Here is an 18719-nt window from a genome sequence, read left to right on the forward strand (position 1 = left end):
AATTTTTAGTTCCGGTTAGAGGTCAGTCCTTGAATGTTTTCATTTTTTACCGCAATCGAAAATATAGTTGTAGGTAGAAAATGAAAATTAGATTTCTAGCTGTTACAGGAAAGTCTGGTATCCGTTACTATTCCTTCTCATTACGATCACTGTTGCTATGTTTTCTTGAAACTGTTGCGAAAGTTTAACGCTGGTGCAACGATAAATCGACGCTAAAGCCTTGTTTAACTAAAAAAGTAGGGTAAACCGAAGAAACTGATTTTGCGTTGCGATTACCAAAAAAGGATCGACGATAGCGGAAAATGGTTACGCGTACCTCGTTTTTCGTAAATACAACAATATTCAAACAGTTTTTTTTTAACGATACCTGTTTTACTGAATTTTTTTAGTTACTGTAACATAAATGACATTTTTCTCAGTGTACGTATGTAGGTACCCGAAGCATCGTCGTCGCATGACTTACTGGTCTCGTCTTTAGTTTCAAAGGTATCAAAAACCGATGCTATTCCGATCTTAAACTATCGGCTCCAATTGCAATTATGATCTGATTATTGAATTTTTGACTTCCTGCTTATCATTTTACACCGGTGACGAGTCACTTCTTCTCTCTGCACCCGCTATGCAGTTTAATTATAAAAATTAGGGGTAGGTACAGGTCGAAAAGTCTATCAGTTAGCGATCGATGGATACTGAAAGGCTTCTTCCTTGACGAGGCTGAAGTTAGTAACGTTAACGTAACAAAACATTGGAGGAAAAATTACTATGTACTTTGCAAGTTTATAGCGACTTTGAAGACTTGGACAAGTTTTGCAAAATATGAATATACGTTCTGCCTTATTACGATTTACTGAATTTCAAACGTTCCTGCAATTGTGAAATAACGACTTTTCGTTGCCAACTTCAGCCTCATATTTCTTGACGATTGTTCGAATACTCTGGGGTCGTCTGGATTTTTGACTCGTGAGCAACGTTTTCTTCCCTACTTCTTTCCGCGCTGTGCATCGGCATCATGTTTGACACCAAGGCCGGTTGGTTGGTTGGTTGGTTGGTTGGTTGGTTGGTCGGTTGGTCGGTTGGTCGGTTGGTTGGTTGTATTGCCCGAAGCGTGTTTCCGCCGCAGCAGTGACTGTGTAGAGACACACGAGGGTCGGCGTTGAGGTGCGATAGCTTTGCTCCTCTCGGTTCGGATGGGGTGGTTGGTTTCGAATCTATCGAACAAAACCACGCTAGAGCGCCCAGCTCTGATTACAGTTAGTGTACAGTCTGGTGGTGGCAACGATGATCGGCCATCCAGGTGCTCGGCTATTACCAAGGATCGAAAATCAATCGCGATCATGATGATAATAATAATGACGAGAATGGGAAGAATACTGTATTTGCAGGAGAAAATAATCAGAATGTTGTTTTTGAAAGGACCCCGCAAAGTCCGCATGGAAATTGACTCCCGATCGAATTGGCTGGATTTTCGGTATGTAGTATAGTACATGTCCTACCGACCCGCAAAGTATTCATGAACACAAGTCCCAAAATCACTAGTTTCCAAGATACAGGCTTCGGAAGGGGGGTGGATGGATTTTTTGATATCCGTGGATTATGCGATTCGTACGAATTGCAAAGCTTCAAGGGGGACTTGAAATCAAATATATCGCTCGAAAACTGCACAGTCGATTCGCAGAGAGTCCGCATACGCGTGAAAAACAGGACAAGTCGATTGTTGCAAGAATCGAAGCGTCTCTTTCTTCAGGCGAAATCCGACGTTGCGTTTCCTTCCGGTAAACCAGCGAGTTCATGGATGGAATCAATCACAGCTTTCTGCCTATCTTTGAGAATCGTCCGTGCAGTATTTTGAGTGTCTTGTTTGATTTCAAGTCCCATTGAAGCTTTGCAATTCATGAAAATTAGAAAATCCACAGATATCAAAAAATCTGGACACCTTTTTTCCGAAGCCTGTACCTATCTCCGAAACTACTGAATTTTGGGAGTTGCGTCGATGAGAACTTTTGCTCGGTAGGATGTGTACTGTAATACATACTGAAAATCCAACCAATTCGACTAGGAGCCAATTTCCATAAGGATTCTCGGGGCTCCTTTGCAATCAATTTTACACCTCAATTTTTTATTTCCAAGCTTATCGTTATTGGTTCTCGATCATTTTTCCATCCAGTCAGTTATCTGACTCGACGATACACCGATTACCAATTTGGTGTCGATACCGTTCCGTATACAGCAATGTACAACATCCGTTATCCAACACATCAATAGCGCTGGTTAATTTAACCATACATATACAGACAGTCCCATCGCATAGATTGACTCCGTCCTTGCTTTATTATCCGCACATATCTATACTATACTATCTCTACACGCGTGTACGTACACAACGTAGATTACGTTAAGTAGGTGTACCCACATATTATGTATAATATCGTATAAGCTGCAGTCGTTCTTTTGTATGATTGACGTAATTCTTTCATTATTCACTTCGTACGTTACGTCACGTTACGTTATGTTGCTGGTGTGCTGCGGTGTGGTGTAAAATAATACACCTGCACCTATTCTCCCGCCTCAATACGTTCCGTCACTGCAGAGACTTTACGAGATTATTCATCCGTTTGTCGTAAATTATTGTGCAAAAAATTTCCGCTAACGAATCATCGTCGCTCGCGAGGAAGAAAAGCTTGTACAGATTTAAAGGAAGTTTAAATTTAAAGGAGTCACTGTTCCTCTTGTTCCTCTTATATATCACTGATCTCTTGAATAAGATCAGAAGACTGAAATTCGTCGCAAGGCGATCCCATTGATCCGACAATTCGCTTCGCGACGTCTTCAAAGCTCGTCCGTCTTGCCTCGGATGTTATCGCGCATAGCATCCATGTGGGCCGGAGGCTTGTGTCGGTGATTATATTAAATTGTGTTCGTGCGTTACCCACGCAACGTCTCTCTCGCAGAGCTTTACCCAGACGACGACGGGACCTGCAGCACTTCCGTCATGACGCGGTGTCGTCGTTCCCTTTGGCTGCTCAACTTGCTCAGCACGCGCCGCGTTGTTCCTTTACTGCATTATAGTATAGCCACTCGAGCAGCCTCTTTTATTATCGGAAAATCCGGGGAATTTCGAATTTGTTTTATTTTATCTCATTTATTTTCAGTTTTTTTACAAACCGTGTTCAAAGATTTTTTTAATTCCGTCTTTCTCTCTTTCTTTCTTTCATCACTTTCTTCCATCCCAAATAAAGATTTTTCGAATTTGGGATTTTTTGAAAAAAATAGAATCATACTACAGGCTCAATTCCATTTTCTCATGGTGAAAAAAAAATCATTGCGTTTAGATGTAGAATTTGTCAGAAAAATAACGCGCATTTAAAGAAATGAAGGAGACGGAAACAAAAATACTCATCGAAACATTTCTCTCAGAGTTATAGTTTAAAGTGTACCGCGATCCAAAGTATTAAACTTTTAATAAAACCCCTTAAATCGAGTATGATTTTTTTTCAGTTTTTCGAAAAATGTTCATCTGGAGAATTCAACAAGGTGGAAAACTCCTCGTACGTTTTTGTCCCAGGGGTTATAGATTGTACGTTATCGCTGACCAAACGTTCAAAAATTCAGATACGGAAACCTTGCGGGTCATCAATGATTTCTAACTTGCGTAGAAGGAATTCGAAAAACGGTGTAAGCGAAAATTGATTTAGGATTTTTTAACGGATATATTGTCGCCGAGCTAGAGCTCTGTAGGTTCTGTAAGAAAACGCCGCGTACAATGCAGCAAACTTCATAGCCTACAAAGCTGTGAGGTATAAACTGTTTGCAGTCAAAGAATATTAGGTTCCGTAAAATTTACGATCGCATTTCTGTATTATAGGTATAACCTAGCTTTGCTCGCTTCGACTGACGTTGTAATCGTGTCGACTGCGAATTCAGGATTAAGAAAGAAAAAGGATTTGCGATTCATCCTCTTCTTCCTTCTTCTTCTTCTTCACTTTCCTGTAATGTTGTAGCTAAAAAAAGTAGTCTTAGGCTACAAAAAAAAAAACGAAATTGAGATAAAAACCAAAAAGGGGTTGGTTAGTTTTTTTTTTTTTTTCCATATTCTTTGGAAGTGATTTTCAGAGATAATTTTTAGCTGCCTTTTACCGTTTAATTGGAAGCACAGAAAGTTCCTCCTTAAAAAAAAAAAAAATCAATTCACATTGAAACGATATTTTTTCTTTATTACAATAATTGAAAAATTATTATTCAATCCTTACTAAACGATTTTACTGCTTAGATAGAATCGAGGCTTTTTCTTTTTTTTTTTTTTTTTCTTCTGATAATTTACTTGAAAAGTTTTAAGGGAAAAACCAACGTTCGTTGGTTGCTTATAAAAAATAAAAGTTTCGATAAAAAAAATGTAAAAAAGAATCTTACGATCAGGCACTGGTTTTTTATGCCTACAATAAACTGTATAAATTTCATTTAAATCCATCGAATGGTTTTTAAATTACAGCGGTCATCGCAAAGCACTTGTGAAACGGGTTAGAAACAAACAATACGACAATTGGTCTGCAATTCTTCAATTTTTGTAAAATAAAGTCAAAAAATTGTACAATAACTTGGTATTATTTGTTTTAAAAAATACGTTCCACTACCGTGCTAATAAAGAAAGAAAGAAAACGTCGTTTAAAATAGCCAATTTTTTTTTAACACCGCCGACCAGCCCTAAACCCTTAACGTGTTATACTCTTTTCGAGAGCCGATATGCAGCAGCGTACTGTTTCATCCTGGTATGAATTTTTTAATAACGAAGTTTCATCGCGCTAGTTCGACGCATAAGCTGGCGCCTGCAGTATTTCGAAGTGCAATATAACTGCAGTTGCCTCGAAATCGAGAAATTCCCGAAAATCCTGCATGACGTACCGAATTTACTCGCTTACAAGCCAAAAGATCGTGTAATTAATTCTGTTCAAAGTGATAAGCATGACGAAGAATCTTCGGTGGATTGTTATTCCGTCCGACTCTCTCTCTCTCCTTCCTCTTATTTTCTATTCTCCCTTTTTTTTTCTTTTTTCCTTTTTTCTGTTTTTGTTCACTTCTGTTCTCTTTTCTTCAACTTTTGCACAACCATCGAGACGATGGTCGACTGTCTCGGTCCGGTTGTCTATCTATACTCACACCTATAATATCCACCCACGCGTGTAAACTCAACCCAAGCCAAGTGATATACGGTCGATCGTTATTATTATACATTCTTGACGTTTTTCCCGCGAATTTACAGACTGCAAATCACTCTTGAAAAACAACATCGTTCTTCTTTTCCTCTATTTCTTCGACCTTGTTCGTACGTGGGTACCTTTACACACATTTCCAACGACGATTCCGATGCTGCTGTTGCTGTTGCTGTTGCTGCCGTTGCTGCTGTTGCAACGGCGGTGAACTCCGTCTTCGTTGCAGAATAACAAATATACGTATAACTTATAAGCTTGAGCAGCGATATTCTGTGTATGTACCCACTTCCATACGATATATTTCCGATTATAGGTACAGAGGATTTATTTCACACACGTGTATTCACACTTGCGCACACCTACAATAGGTTATATTATACTTATTATAGCTCGGCTTGTGTTTTACAGCTCAAGAATTTAAGTGCAACGACGTTTTCTTGTTTATTCTCGTTATACATACAATACCTATATATCCTCGCTTTATGACCGTTGGCCTGTAATGACTAGCCGAGCAACGTATAGGTACCACCTTTATACTACAAGTTTCCATTACTTTCGTCATTTCGTTCGTTTCATGCAACGTCGCGCGGCACCAAATTCCTCCACCCTCTTCCGCGCCACTTAATATTCTCATTTTGTTGCGAACTAACTTGTTTTTCCCCATGATTTTGCGTCGAGTAAATTATATAAATAGTTGACTTTATCTTTATCCAGTGTACGGAATACGACAACAATCGTCGTTCAACAATTCCCGATAACCCAAAGACTTCGCATTAAATTTCTGTTTTTTCAACTCTGCGTTTAATTCGTCATGAAGTTAATACAATCGTCAGGTTAGGTCGGATTTAATTTATTCACAAAATTTTTATTAAAACACATCGTAAAGCTGTAACAAACCTTTAGGCAATGTACAGAACTTGCACGCTCTTGTGGCATACAATACGCATATACACCATCTGCCTTCTATCCATGATGTATAAAACTACGTGATTCAAATATCCTGCGGTAGTTGCTACTTCGGATGAGCAATTCCTCGGGTAATTAACTGAATTCTTTTCCGTTTATTCGAAGTGTTAATCCCCTCTCTCAGCAGCTTCTGATTTCACTAATCCTGCCTCGTTGGAATATTAATCTATACAAGGGGGGTGTTTCACTAGAGGGATCACGGTGTCAATGTCATTCGAAATGATTTCCTAATCTCCGAAATCGCGATGAAATCAGAATAATATTAAAATGAAATTCTGCCTCAACAATCATTGGTATTCGTGAGAAATCTTTTAGGTTATGACAGAAATCTCTTTGAAATCTTAAGAAGTCGTAGAAAATCTTGGATATCGTTAGAAATCAAACTAGTCAAAGTAAAGTTTATAAATTGTAAATAATCATGTCGTACGTAATCATGTGAATACAAATCTTTCAAATGTATGAATTACACCGTTGATTTCCGTATTTCTAAATTACATGCACGAATTTACGTCGAATCAGCATATTACAATCAGCAAAAATCAGTCGCGATAGATATTTGGTTCAACCCCTTCAGTCGCACGTTTCTCACCTCGATATCTTCGCCTGAATTTTTTCTCCCTCGTGAATTTAAAATCCAAAATGGCGGATCCATCGTCACGGACGTAAAATCGAAAAAAAAACCAAAAAAAAAAGTAACCACTCAAAGCTCTACGATTCTGACCGAAACTTGTTACTCGGGGCTTTTTGGTGTTATCAAGAAGACAAACAAATATCATCCAAAGTTGTACAATAAACTCTGATAAGACTATAGGAAATCTGAATTTTTTTTTTTAGACGGTACACCGAGCATCCGACCATTGATTGAAAGGATTAAAAAAGAACGCGTATCGCGAGAGTTGATAAACCGTGTTCTCGTTCACGTTTTCCGATCGCGGGCCGGTAAACTTGCACGTAAGCAGGCAGCAGCGTCAAGCAACGCCGGCGAGAGGCCGTCAGGGGCGGTCTTTCGGAGGCGGGGCTTTGCCCTCCGTCCCTCCGCGGCAGCCTCCCTCCCTCCCTCCCTCCCTCTTTTGCTCCCCCCCTCGGTCTCTCTCTGAGAGAGCGGTGCGCGGGGCGGCAGGGGGTCGGGGAGGGGGGGGAGGACAGCCGCGCATCCACGCGCCCGCGAACCACGAGCGCCGCGCGCTTTTTACTCCCGGCTCAGTCGCGGCGCGCTCGTCGAACGGGGAGGACCGTATCAGTCGGTATCGTCGATCGTTGTTAACCTCCGCCGCACAGTCTCCCTCCTTCGCAATCGCGGTTTTATTAAACTTCTGCAGTCCCGCAGTAGGTTGTACGCCGCAAAACTGTAGGAGGACAGTAAACGAGATTACGATAAAATTTCATACCGAAGTTATTGTACAAAGCGAAGTAACAAGACGTATCGGGGAAGGGGTTGAGAGACTCGCGTTAATCAGAAATCGTGATCGTTTTGCTTGCCGTTTGTATTATATATATATGTATATGTTCGTATGTGTATATATATATATATATATATCGCGTTCGGTTTTCGTGTAACTTGAAGTATTCGTAAGGACGATATCATTTTCGGACAATATAATATTCACTTTGTTATCATCATTGGCGAATTCGTGCTTGTGATTATTTATTAAAGTGAGAAACTTGGAATTTTTTTTTTTTTATCTTCTAACCCCAGTCGGGTCGAAGATACGATCACGGAAAATGAAAAATCTGCGAAGCATGTCGGAAACGGTGAATTCCGAACTGTGAAAAATTGCTACAAGAGTGACAGGGATCGTTGACGTTTGTAGAGATATATTTGTACGTATGCGTGGTAACTGGGTGACGTTATGTCGTTACAGTGTTGTTGAACGGACTGTCCGCGGTTGAGGGTGTCAACAGAGGGGGGAATACATCGGGGGTTAAACGGACTCGTCGTCGCCTATAGACGTGATTGAACCGTGTTACAGATGGGCGAGTCACCACCGCCGGCTTCGTCGTCGAATCGGAGGTGAAAGAGAGATACAGTGAGAGAAAGAGAGAGAGAGAGAGAGAGGGCGAGTATCTCGAACCGCAGCTGCCGCACCAAAGCTACAGAGTGCAACGAACGAGGATCAAGGACCGCCTCGGCCGAGGGGCGATAACATCCTCCTGAAATCGGTCGAAAGATGACGCAGCAGAGCGGCGCGGGGTCGCCGCAACAATTCTGTCTCAGATGGAACAACTATCAGACAAACTTGACGAACGTGTTCGATCAGCTACTGCAGAGCGAGAGTTTCGTCGACGTCACGCTGGCCTGTGACGGTCACTCTGTCAAGGCTCACAAAATGGTACTATCGGCGTGCAGTCCGTACTTCCAGGCGCTCTTCTTCGACAACCCGTGCCAGCATCCGATCGTCATAATGAAGGACATAAAGTGGCCGGAGCTCAAGGCCGCCGTTGAGTTCATGTACAAGGGTGAGATAAACGTCTCTCAGGAGCAGATCGGCCCTCTGTTGAAGGTTGCCGAGAGCCTCAAGATACGGGGATTGGCGGACGTGAACAACGAGCAGGAACTCACCACCTCGAGACCGTCCAATGCTCAGGACGAACACTCGTCCGTATCATCGGGCCCAACCGCCTCTGGGACTAATTCGTCTTCAACGACCGTTCCTCTGCTTCCTGGTCTACCGAGGAAAAAACGACGCAGAGTGTCGGTCGGCGAACGTTCTCCGGTTAATGGTAACAGCCCGGCGAGGGAGGCCGACGAACATCTTCAGCACTCCGAACACCAGCATCATCATCTGGGCATCGCGGTCGCTGCCGCGGCAGCCGGCGACGGTCAGAATTCCGGATCCGGTGTTCATCCCTCGGCACCGAGGTCTCTCGGCTCACCGACAGCCCCGAGTATCTCCGTAACACCCCAGTTCAGCCTCCACGATCTTCCGGCCTCCCTAACCCTCCCAACGAGCGCTAATTTGCCCCTACCGACAAGCCAGGCATCCCATCCTGTCGCCCACCACGTGTCGGCTCACGTTACTTCCGGGTCCCATCCCCCCCTCAACGCTCAGATCGGATCTCAGCAGCTTTCGGTTCACCATCATCATCACCATCAACAGCAACAGCAGCAGCAACAACAGCAGCAGCAGCAGCAGCAGCAACAGCAACAGCAACAACAGCAACAGCAGCAGCAGCATCAGCAGCAGCAACAGCAGCATCATCAACAAACTGGACAGAACTCAGCTCCCGGTGCCGATGACCTCGAGATCAAACCTGGGATTGCCGAGATGATACGCGAGGAGGAAAGAGTGAGTTTTTACAAATTTTTGCAATACATTGTTTTCATCGTTCGATTTCCCATTCGAAAGCGTCTACGATAAGACGGAGACTCACAGAAATCTATCGCTTCTTGGGGTCGAACATCGGGACTGGGATTTTCATTCGTTATTCATGAAGTCGAGAGGCTCGATATCTCGGACCTTGACTTGGACTACGAATCGGCCGATCGTACAGGAGGTCACGTGATTCACGTTAAACAGCGCGGGTTAAACGTTATCAGTCCAGAATATTCCCAACTTCCGGTGACGATCGTCGCGGAAATCGCTTTCTAAATTTCCGCCGGAGAGAAAACTACGCAACTAGTACTTGGAGTGAATAAAATCACTGTAAATATTCACTCGATTTGGAATTGAGCAGTTTTTTTTACTATCGCTTGGTGATTTTTCATTCCAAGACATTAGGAGAGAGCGCGGTTCATTTGTGATTCCGTCATTCGGGAATCCAATCAACCGAAACGTGTTTGAACCTTTTCTATACGTGCGCATGTGTACACTCGCATGTAGTTGCTAACTTTTATACCTCTGTCGATATTTTCCTAAGTAAAAAGGTAAAAAGGATCGTCAGGAAAAATTACCCCGTTCAACGATAAATCTTTGCTTGTACAAACCTGCGCGCTGTTGGTTGTCGCAGGTAAGCGGAATTTGTCCATTTCTCCCCGATTGGAACAGGAGTCACCAAACTCTACCCGATAGCGTATATTATCCCACGAATACGCGAGATACGGTTTCGTTCGTGCATATTTCCTTCGTTCCCGCGGTTTTCGTTTGAATTAGCCTTTTCTCTTTTTATTCTCAACCCGGTATCGCAGATTATACCCACCAACTGCAACCGTAACTTACGAATGTTCGGTACGCGCCCGCTGCTCCATTCTTTATGTAAACGTTGTATGCCTGAACGATAAAAAAAAAAAAAAGAAAAAACTGCACGATCGATGTGTTCCGGTGCCATTTTGTACCCAAAACAAACATTTACGATTAGTCACAGAGGAAAATTAATTTCGTTTGTAACGTACGCGGCGGCGTGAAGGAACAACTTTGTATCAGAGGTTGCAGAATTATTGTGAGTTTGTAAAAGTGTTCTGAGGTACGATGTGTACTAGGGTGGTCAAATTTTTAACTTTGTGTTTTCTTCTCTTAATTTGCCAGTAGACAAATTTGTTGCAAAAGCTTGAAAAAAAAAATTGTACCAAAACTTGGAGAAATTAGGAAAATATTTACAGGTCGCGAACAATTATTGTAATATTTTATATTTATTTTTACTCGTACACCTTACGGACTTGTATATATATATTGGTTTTTTGTTTTCTCAGTCACTAAACTTTTCGAGTAGCACCTTGATAAAAAAAAAAAAAAATAAATAAATGTTGAAAAAACGAACCACCCTGATGCAGACTATGGAATATTACGCATAACGTGCATCCATCCGCGTTTGCGGTTTTGTTCGAAGGACGACGAAGGCTCTCTCTCGAGCCTTGTAATATAAGCCGAACTGACGTGTGCACGCGGTGTATGTTTTAAATATTTAGAAAATTGCCCTTCTAGGAAACCCTGTAATAGCAATACTTAGAATAATCGACGGGTGCGCGCCGAGCGCGTCCACCACACCGCTCCCTGAAGAGTCGTCTTTACGACCAGCTTAAGTAGGCTCGACGCCGTCTTTCGGGTTGCGTTTCCTCCGCAACCGCGACTCCCGATGGCCGCGAGAAGAATTCCAGGTTCTTGAAAGCATCGGACTTGCACGTCCCACTACGCGTATATACGATTATATTTCTTACGCACGGTTTCGCGTGACTTTTCGACAATAAAGATACAATTTCCAATTTACCGAAATACAATCTCAGCGGACCGTCAGACCAGAGATCCGAATCCAGTTTTTTAATTTTCTAAATGGTGGGAAAAAAATGCCCGAATTTACGATTCGCAGTTTCGACGATTTTTTTGTTTTTTTTTTTTATCGTAACCTCGCCGTCACCACTGAGCCGAACAATGGTGATACGTAACGGTGTGTACGCGTATACGGTTGTACGTTTCTGCCAATCCATCTCCGGGCGATTAGGCGTGGGTCGATGGACCACCCTCTCCAGTTTCCTTCCTTCTTTTTTTTTTTTCTTCTTTTTTTTCCGTTTTTTTTTGCTTTCTTTCTTTTTTTCCTTTTGTCAAATGTATGAATGTCAAATAAATTTCATTTCGTTAGCAGCCGACGCCGCCGTCGTTGTCTGTCCTCTCCCCCCCCCCTACGTTGGTGTTGCAAAAAGCGGTAGGAACTGATGAAAGGTGAACTCGAGTGCTGGGTTGGGGTTGGGATGGGAGGAACGGTGGAACCGGCCGATAGAAATTGAATCATACAGTATTCAATTACGCGTAGCGGAATAAAAGGGCCGCGCTTGTCCTCGCGGAATGTCTTTGCCGTAGAGAGCGGCGACGCGGCAACCAACCTTCCGATATTCAAAATCTATATTTATAATACTTGTGTCGAAATTATTGCAGCCTTATTCCGCGAATGCGTGTTTTTTTTTTTTTTTTTTTTAACACCTAATTTATTTATTTATTTATTTGGGGGAATTTTATCCAAGAGATGTTTTTGTCCAGCGGGATTCTCGACGGTTAGCAATTTATTTAGCTCACCGATTCTTTTCTTATTAATTATTCACTCGCCGTTTGCTAGAAACTCTGCAGTGATATCGTCACCCTTCTCTCCGTCGTCTTCAACTTCCAAGAGGACGGTACTTATAGGGTGAAATTTGTCGACTCGCGTATCTCGCAACCCCGATCATCACGCTATGGGCAATGTGCTGCCCAGCCCAACCAATTTATTTTATCTCTCGCACGGTCGACCCTTCCCGAATTAATACCGTTATTAAGTAACTCCTGCGGCTCGATCCCTTTATCCGTTTATCCCTCGATATAGTTTACTATTACACGGTGCAGACGCGTTATCAATACCGCAGAGCACAGGAAGAGGACGTTTCATCGACGCGAGTTTAAGGCAAGTGTACCAGTTATTGACCCTGTCCCAATTATTCACCTTTCTTGGTTTGTACATATCCGTTCGATCCTTGGTTCTAAAATTCTAGGTCTAGCAATTGGTTTGTTAGTCATCGAAAATTTGACAATTTTGGAAATTAGAGAAGGGTCGATAGGTGGGCATAAACGTGTCAATAACCGGTACACCAACCTTGCGTACCCAATTTCGAAGAAAGACGAACGTTTCACTGGATCCAGGGGGTAAAATTCTGCCAGACTAGGTATCGGTAATAACACCGCGATTAGAATATTAATATCTGGTGATGAACGTGTAGAGTCTATTACCAAGCATCGATAACGGCTAACTAACCTATTATCATGCCGCGTGGTGCGAAGTACGCTCCTTCTCTCCCTCCAACAACACGTGCATTCGACAATAAACCTCGATAGTTATTGGCGGACCGATAACAGGTGTATTGTGGATTCGCAATCAGTACAGAGCATTGCAGCACTGCGTTGCTGCTGTAACTCTGCCTCTCGATGCATTTCCCTTTATCTTTCGATCATCGTCGCCGCTCATCGTCACCAGTCCGAAGAAACATTTCATTTCGTTGTTGGATCCTCCTGCAACGGATGTTCCTTCCACCTCTGACCTCGTCGTGAATCCAATCTCAAGATTTATTCACGATGAAGTTTTTCTCCGTTTTCGCAACTACTTTGGATTATAAAATTAAAATCTCCAGCTCGGGTGCTGAGTTAATACCGTTGAAGTTAGCGAATCCAGAGAGTGGCCATAATCTGGGTGTTAAACCTGATATTCGAGACTCCCGATAACTCGGGTCGTTACACGATCTCCGTTTACCGTGGTCCATTTACCTTGCGCCGTGTGACGCGTAGCTCTTATATCCGCGTACGTGTAACGTGTTATAATGTAGGAATTACGGTGCGAGGCGTTGCGGGAGGATCGTTATTTTTGGAACTGTATCAACGTGCCTATTCCTCTCTTCTTTTTCTTCAACGTGCAGTGCGGTGCACGAGGTTCCTTGTCCTCCCTCGCCGAGACCACGCAGGAGTTTCGAATTGTTTATCACATGCCGATTCGAAACAATTTCAGTATACATAATATATTATTCACGTTAGGGTGGTCCTTATTTAGGGTGTTGACGAATTTCTTACGTCCCACCTCCTCAATCAACTTCAAATAATTCTAAAACGATTGTCTAATTTTTTCAGATTTTTACCTCGACTCTAAAAAAGTCCGCTTTGTGATCCAAGTTTCTCACGGAAATCGACATGGTAAGAACTTTTTTCCACTCAGTATACATTTTACTGTAAGAGTAGAAAAAAATCTGCAACTGTGAGGTTTTAGTCGGCGTTAGTTCTACCATCTGAAAAAAATACACATCGTCTTACCGGGAAATCTAGACGAATCGCACTTCCTCTAAATAAAAAAAAAACCAGATTTCGAGGGTGTGCAATTCGTCGAAATTGGCTGGTACGATGATGTGTATTTTTTTATTTATTTTTTTTTTCAGATAGCAGTACCAATGCCGACCATAACCTCACAGTTGCACATTTTTTTCAACATTCTTCCTCTCACAATAAAATATATATATACCGAGAAAAAAAGTTCTTACCATGTTGATTTCCGTGAGAAACTTGGATCACAAAGCGGACTATTTTAGAGCTGATGTAAAAAAGTCTGAAAAAATCAGGCGGTTGTTTTCGAATTATTTGAAGTTGATTGGTGAGGTGGGACGGGAAAAATTCGTCAACACCCTAAATGAGGACCAACCTAACGTACGTATACATTATATACATATATATATGTACACTCACCTCGCAAGTAATTCTTTATTCGATGTTTTTGTACATCGTTAAAGTGCAGGGGACTTTTAACGCGATTTTAATACAGCGCCCCCACCCCCCATCCCCCGTCATTTCTTCGTCTTCGTTTTTTTGCTCTTGCCTTTTGCACCTTATTCACTTAAATATGTTTTTATCATTTTTCTTTTTCTTTTTATTTTTTATTTTTTCTTCCTATCTCGGTCCAATCTTTTACTCCTCACGTACAATTATACGTGTCTGCTGCATCAGGCGTGACTGTTCTTCGTTAATTGCTGTTATTATTATGTCTTTATATATTTTTTTTTTTTATTCGTTTCCTTTCCTTCTTCCTCCACTCTCACCGCTTGTAATTTATTTATTTTTATTTTTCAATTCCTTTTTTTTCTTCTCTCATCCATCTCCTCGCCTCATAGTCCCGACGCTGCTTTTGCCGCCGCTGTTGCTTTTGCTTCTGCTATCGCGTCGCATCATTCTGTATTATTTTCATTTTATCATCAGCAATCTTGGCTAATGCAATTTGCCTCGGCTTCGCTCTCTTCTCTCTCCTCTCCGCTTCTCTCTTCTCTGTACTCCTCCTCGCGTCGCGATTCAACAACGATGTTACTGCGACTACACCGCCACTGCTCTTCTCCCCGTACTGCACAGGCATCCACCACCCCCCGCCCCTTGCCGTTTTATTTTATATTTGAATATTTTAGCGCGTTATAAAGGGTGCGCACAGCGGAGAGTCAGAACGTGGGGTTTTTGGATCTGCTGGGTGAAAGAAGAAAGAGGAGAGGAGAGGATAGGAGAGGAAATAAAAAGTTTTAAAAAAAGTACCTCGAGTAGGTGTACGAGAACATCGCGAGCCTATATATAAAATATTACGGTTTCTGGTACAAAAAGAATATTTGAGCAGCGTCGCTGTTCCGCCCGCAGCGAGGCTTTTGCGTTCTTCCTTTTAATTTTTCATTGTTTGGGGGGCGGGAGGGCGGTTTCCACGCGAGCTTTAAACGGGCAGGCATCACGTGTGTCCGTTTGTGTGTGTGCAGAGAGGCGGCTAGGCGCTTGGCCAAAACGGGCGTTGATTGGCGCCATGGATATTGGGACGGTGTGGATGTATATGCATAACGTGCGGACCAATTGGCAAAAACGTGACGAAAATAGGAAAGCAGACGTTCGTTGCCGATGCCCGCAACACGCTTTGCGTCGAGCCGAGTTTGTCTGATCACGCCTCCTCTCCTCCCGTTATATATCCTCTTTCAAGGCTGGTGGCTTTTCACTCGCAATCCTGCGCTTTGCCGCGGGATTCGAGATTTCGGGTGGGGATTCCCACGTGCCGACAACTTTTCTCTCGTTTTCCTTTCCTTTTCTTGTATTACTTGGCGACTTTATTTATCACACCGACGATTGGCGCGGTGTGAAGAAACGAAAGTCGTGCTTCGTGGCGTACGGATGAAAGGAAAGAAAGATGTAAAAACGAAAGAACAGAAAAGGAATAGAAACGATGAGACGACGTTGTATTGTACGCGTGTATGTAGCACGCGTTGTTACCCTGATCATGAAAAACGCCGCCGCAGGCTACGCGATAAGACCGGCTGATCGTTAGCCAAGACCATTGCTCACGCGACCAAAGAACTCCGCGAGATTCCCCGCTGACAAAATATGAGTCAGCTCATCGATATTGTCGCGTGTAAAACAACTAGCGGTACGATGGTTTGCGGTGCATGGTTGGAGTAGTCGTTGCGCGGTGATGTTCGAGATGATCGACGATCGCACGAGTTGTAACGTCCTCGTCGACAACACTCGTCGTGAACGAACGAAGAGACGTCCTCGTAGGACGAAACGCGCTTATATATACCTACACGATCTCTTGAAACTTGAAAATCAGCCGCGCATGCGCGAGTTTTATCGGCCGTTCGTGCAGGCTGGCCATCCCGAGTTTAGTTGATACGAATTTTCGAGGTTAGAATCTCGAACAATTGAGGCAGTGACTCGGAAAGGTTTGGGAAGCATTCGTTATCGGTTCGGAACGTCGATTCTTCGAGGAACGGTCGGAATTTAACGCTTACGCTCTTTGGAAATTCAAACGTACACATTTTGCGTACGTTGGCTCGCCTGCATCGCGGACAAGAATATCGCTGCGGGAAGATTTCGCGGACCAATGAGATTTAATTATTCGGCGCGTGCGCGGTTGATTTTCAAGTATCGAGAGATTGTCCCGGTATATGCTGCTGGTACGACTTCTTGGACTTTGTTTCGACTGTGGTAAAGGTAGACGAACCGACGCGAATCGTCTGTCTCTTTCAAGTTTCGATACTAATTCGACGACGCGGTATTTAGCAGCCGTTCAAGTTCATAGAGCCTATCGATTCTTACGGTCATGGAAAAGTTTATCCGCGGTATGATGTGCTTTTTCACACTATCCGCAGTCGTTCGTTCCTGATCTTACGGTTGGTTCAAACTTTATATTGATAATTGTTGCAAGCTCCAATTTATCAAGAAACATTATCTATAGTGTAATTCGAATTGCTGGAAAGTTTGTACTGTACTATTTGTTGCAGTTTTTCGTGGTGTCTAGTGGTCTTGAAAATGTCCTTGAATTTTACTTGTCCTTAAAAACTCCCGGCAACTATCCTCGAATTTTCTTGTGTCCTGGTAATATTCTATTCTTAATCTCCTTGAATTTCTTACGGATGTTTAACCAGGTGCCATGTAATTCTTAATCTACAGTTGCAGCAAAGTAACGCTCATTGGTACGAATGCTTTTAATTCCTGCTGCTTTCAGCGATATATTCGAGCAAAAACGATCTACATCCAGTGATTTTCCGGTTCTCTTTCTATCGCGGCGTCACGAGTTTCAAACAAAGACCTAAATCTTTGCGATGATGCATAGTAGAAGCGTAATGGAAAGAGAAATGATGATAATTTCAAAATAGAAAACGAACGATGGACAGCAGCGAACTTCTTTAACTCGCTTCTTCTATTGTGGAATGAGAGAGAGAGAAAGAGAGAGAGAGAGAGCCAACGAGTGGCTCTGGATGGTGTGTACGTACCTTCAGGTTCCGTGACTATCGTAGGTGGGATTGCAGGTTGACGCTGTGTGCGTTTCGGTTCTTGTTCCGTGTTTTTAAGAGGGACAGAAGCAAGCGCCTTGAAGCTCTTGAGAGACCCTCGGGTGCGCGGACACTTTTACTTTTACAAGATTCTTCCGTCTGTGTTTGCGTCTTGCGCTGGCTGTTGGTCTGCTCCACTAACAGCCGGCCGCGTTACGAGGCGCAAAACTTTGCGGGGGGAGGAGTTGAGGAAAAGAGTAAGCCATGCCGGGGTGGATAAAGGGGTGAGAAAGAGGAAGAAGAAGCAGAGGAAACCCTTTGTCACTGTGCCAACGTGCTGCTGCTGCTGGTAGCAATTTATATACGCGGGAAATTAAAAGAATAGACGCACAGCCGCCAGCTTTGCTCTTCTTTCTCCTTCCATCTTCATCGAGATTATACGCGTAGCTATACGCGTTGACTTTCAAGAGCGATTAAAACACCGGGACGTGTTGGAAACCGCCGCCCCCTTTTTTATGAATTAAAAAATCACGAACCAACGACGTGCACACTTTTATACCTAGTAAGGAATCGTGACGTTGGTTCGCCGCGCGTTCGACTTTGTAGTCCAAAAATACAATCCTTGCCGATGAATTTCGTGCAGAGAGCGATTCTAAGTTTCGGATATCATATCGACTCGTTGTGAAGTCTTAATTTCTCAGCTATTCGAATCGTGTAAACTGTGCCTGATGAAGACACTATCTCTAGACTCTGACGGTTTCTTTTGCCGTTTCAAATGTATAGGTAAAGGGAATGAATGAGGTGCTTTTCTCCTTTGATCATCGAATGAATGAATTTTCAAATTATTGTATCTTCGCGATGTCATGGCTCGTTTACCGATTGTCAAAATCAGGGTGATCAAGCCGCGGTTCGGATCGTTATATTTTTACGCAATATCAAAGTCATCCGAGCATTATACGTATACAGTATGAAAGAAGAAGAAGAAGAAGAAGAAGAAGAAGGGTATCGTCAATACGCGATTCAATCCGTTCGTTTCCTGTCCGTGATGCGATTCTACGGGAAAATAACCTCCGGCGTAACTACAAACTTTTATAATATATGACACGTCGGACAGCCTATCTTCCGCGCTATATATAATACCGATGAATGACAGCATAAACACATATATGTATATGTATATTGTATACGACCTCGGGGGTGTTTCTATCGATCCTCCGACGTACGCTAGTCTCGCATATTCCTCGTTATGCTCTAAAGTTCAGAAACAGGGCTCAGTCGGAAATCTTCACAGGCATAGATAATGTTGACCGCCGCGACAGACTGTCAACTGTCAGGAGTCTGTTTTCCGTCACGTTTCTCTTCTCACAGTCGCTGTACAGCTTATA

General features: G+C 42.9%; 1 protein-coding gene across 4 annotated transcripts in view; it reads left to right on the forward strand.

Annotated features, from left to right (window-relative positions):
- Nucleotides 1-7386: 7386 nt before the first annotated feature.
- Nucleotides 7387-18719, forward strand: part of LOC107222311 (protein bric-a-brac 2) — a 126629-nt gene continuing 115296 nt past the window's right edge. For all 4 annotated transcript variants that reach the window (XM_046731494.1, XM_046731496.1, XM_046731495.1 and 1 more), the window contains exon 1: nt 7387-9457. In XM_046731494.1, coding sequence (XP_046587450.1) covers nt 8339-9457 — 1119 coding nt within the window. In that variant the 5' untranslated portion in view covers nt 7387-8338. The remainder of the gene's footprint in view (nt 9458-18719) is intronic.

Source organism: Neodiprion lecontei, chromosome 2 (genome assembly GCF_021901455.1).
Source record: "Neodiprion lecontei isolate iyNeoLeco1 chromosome 2, iyNeoLeco1.1, whole genome shotgun sequence".
Classification (NCBI taxonomy): Eukaryota; Metazoa; Arthropoda; class Insecta; order Hymenoptera; family Diprionidae; genus Neodiprion; species Neodiprion lecontei.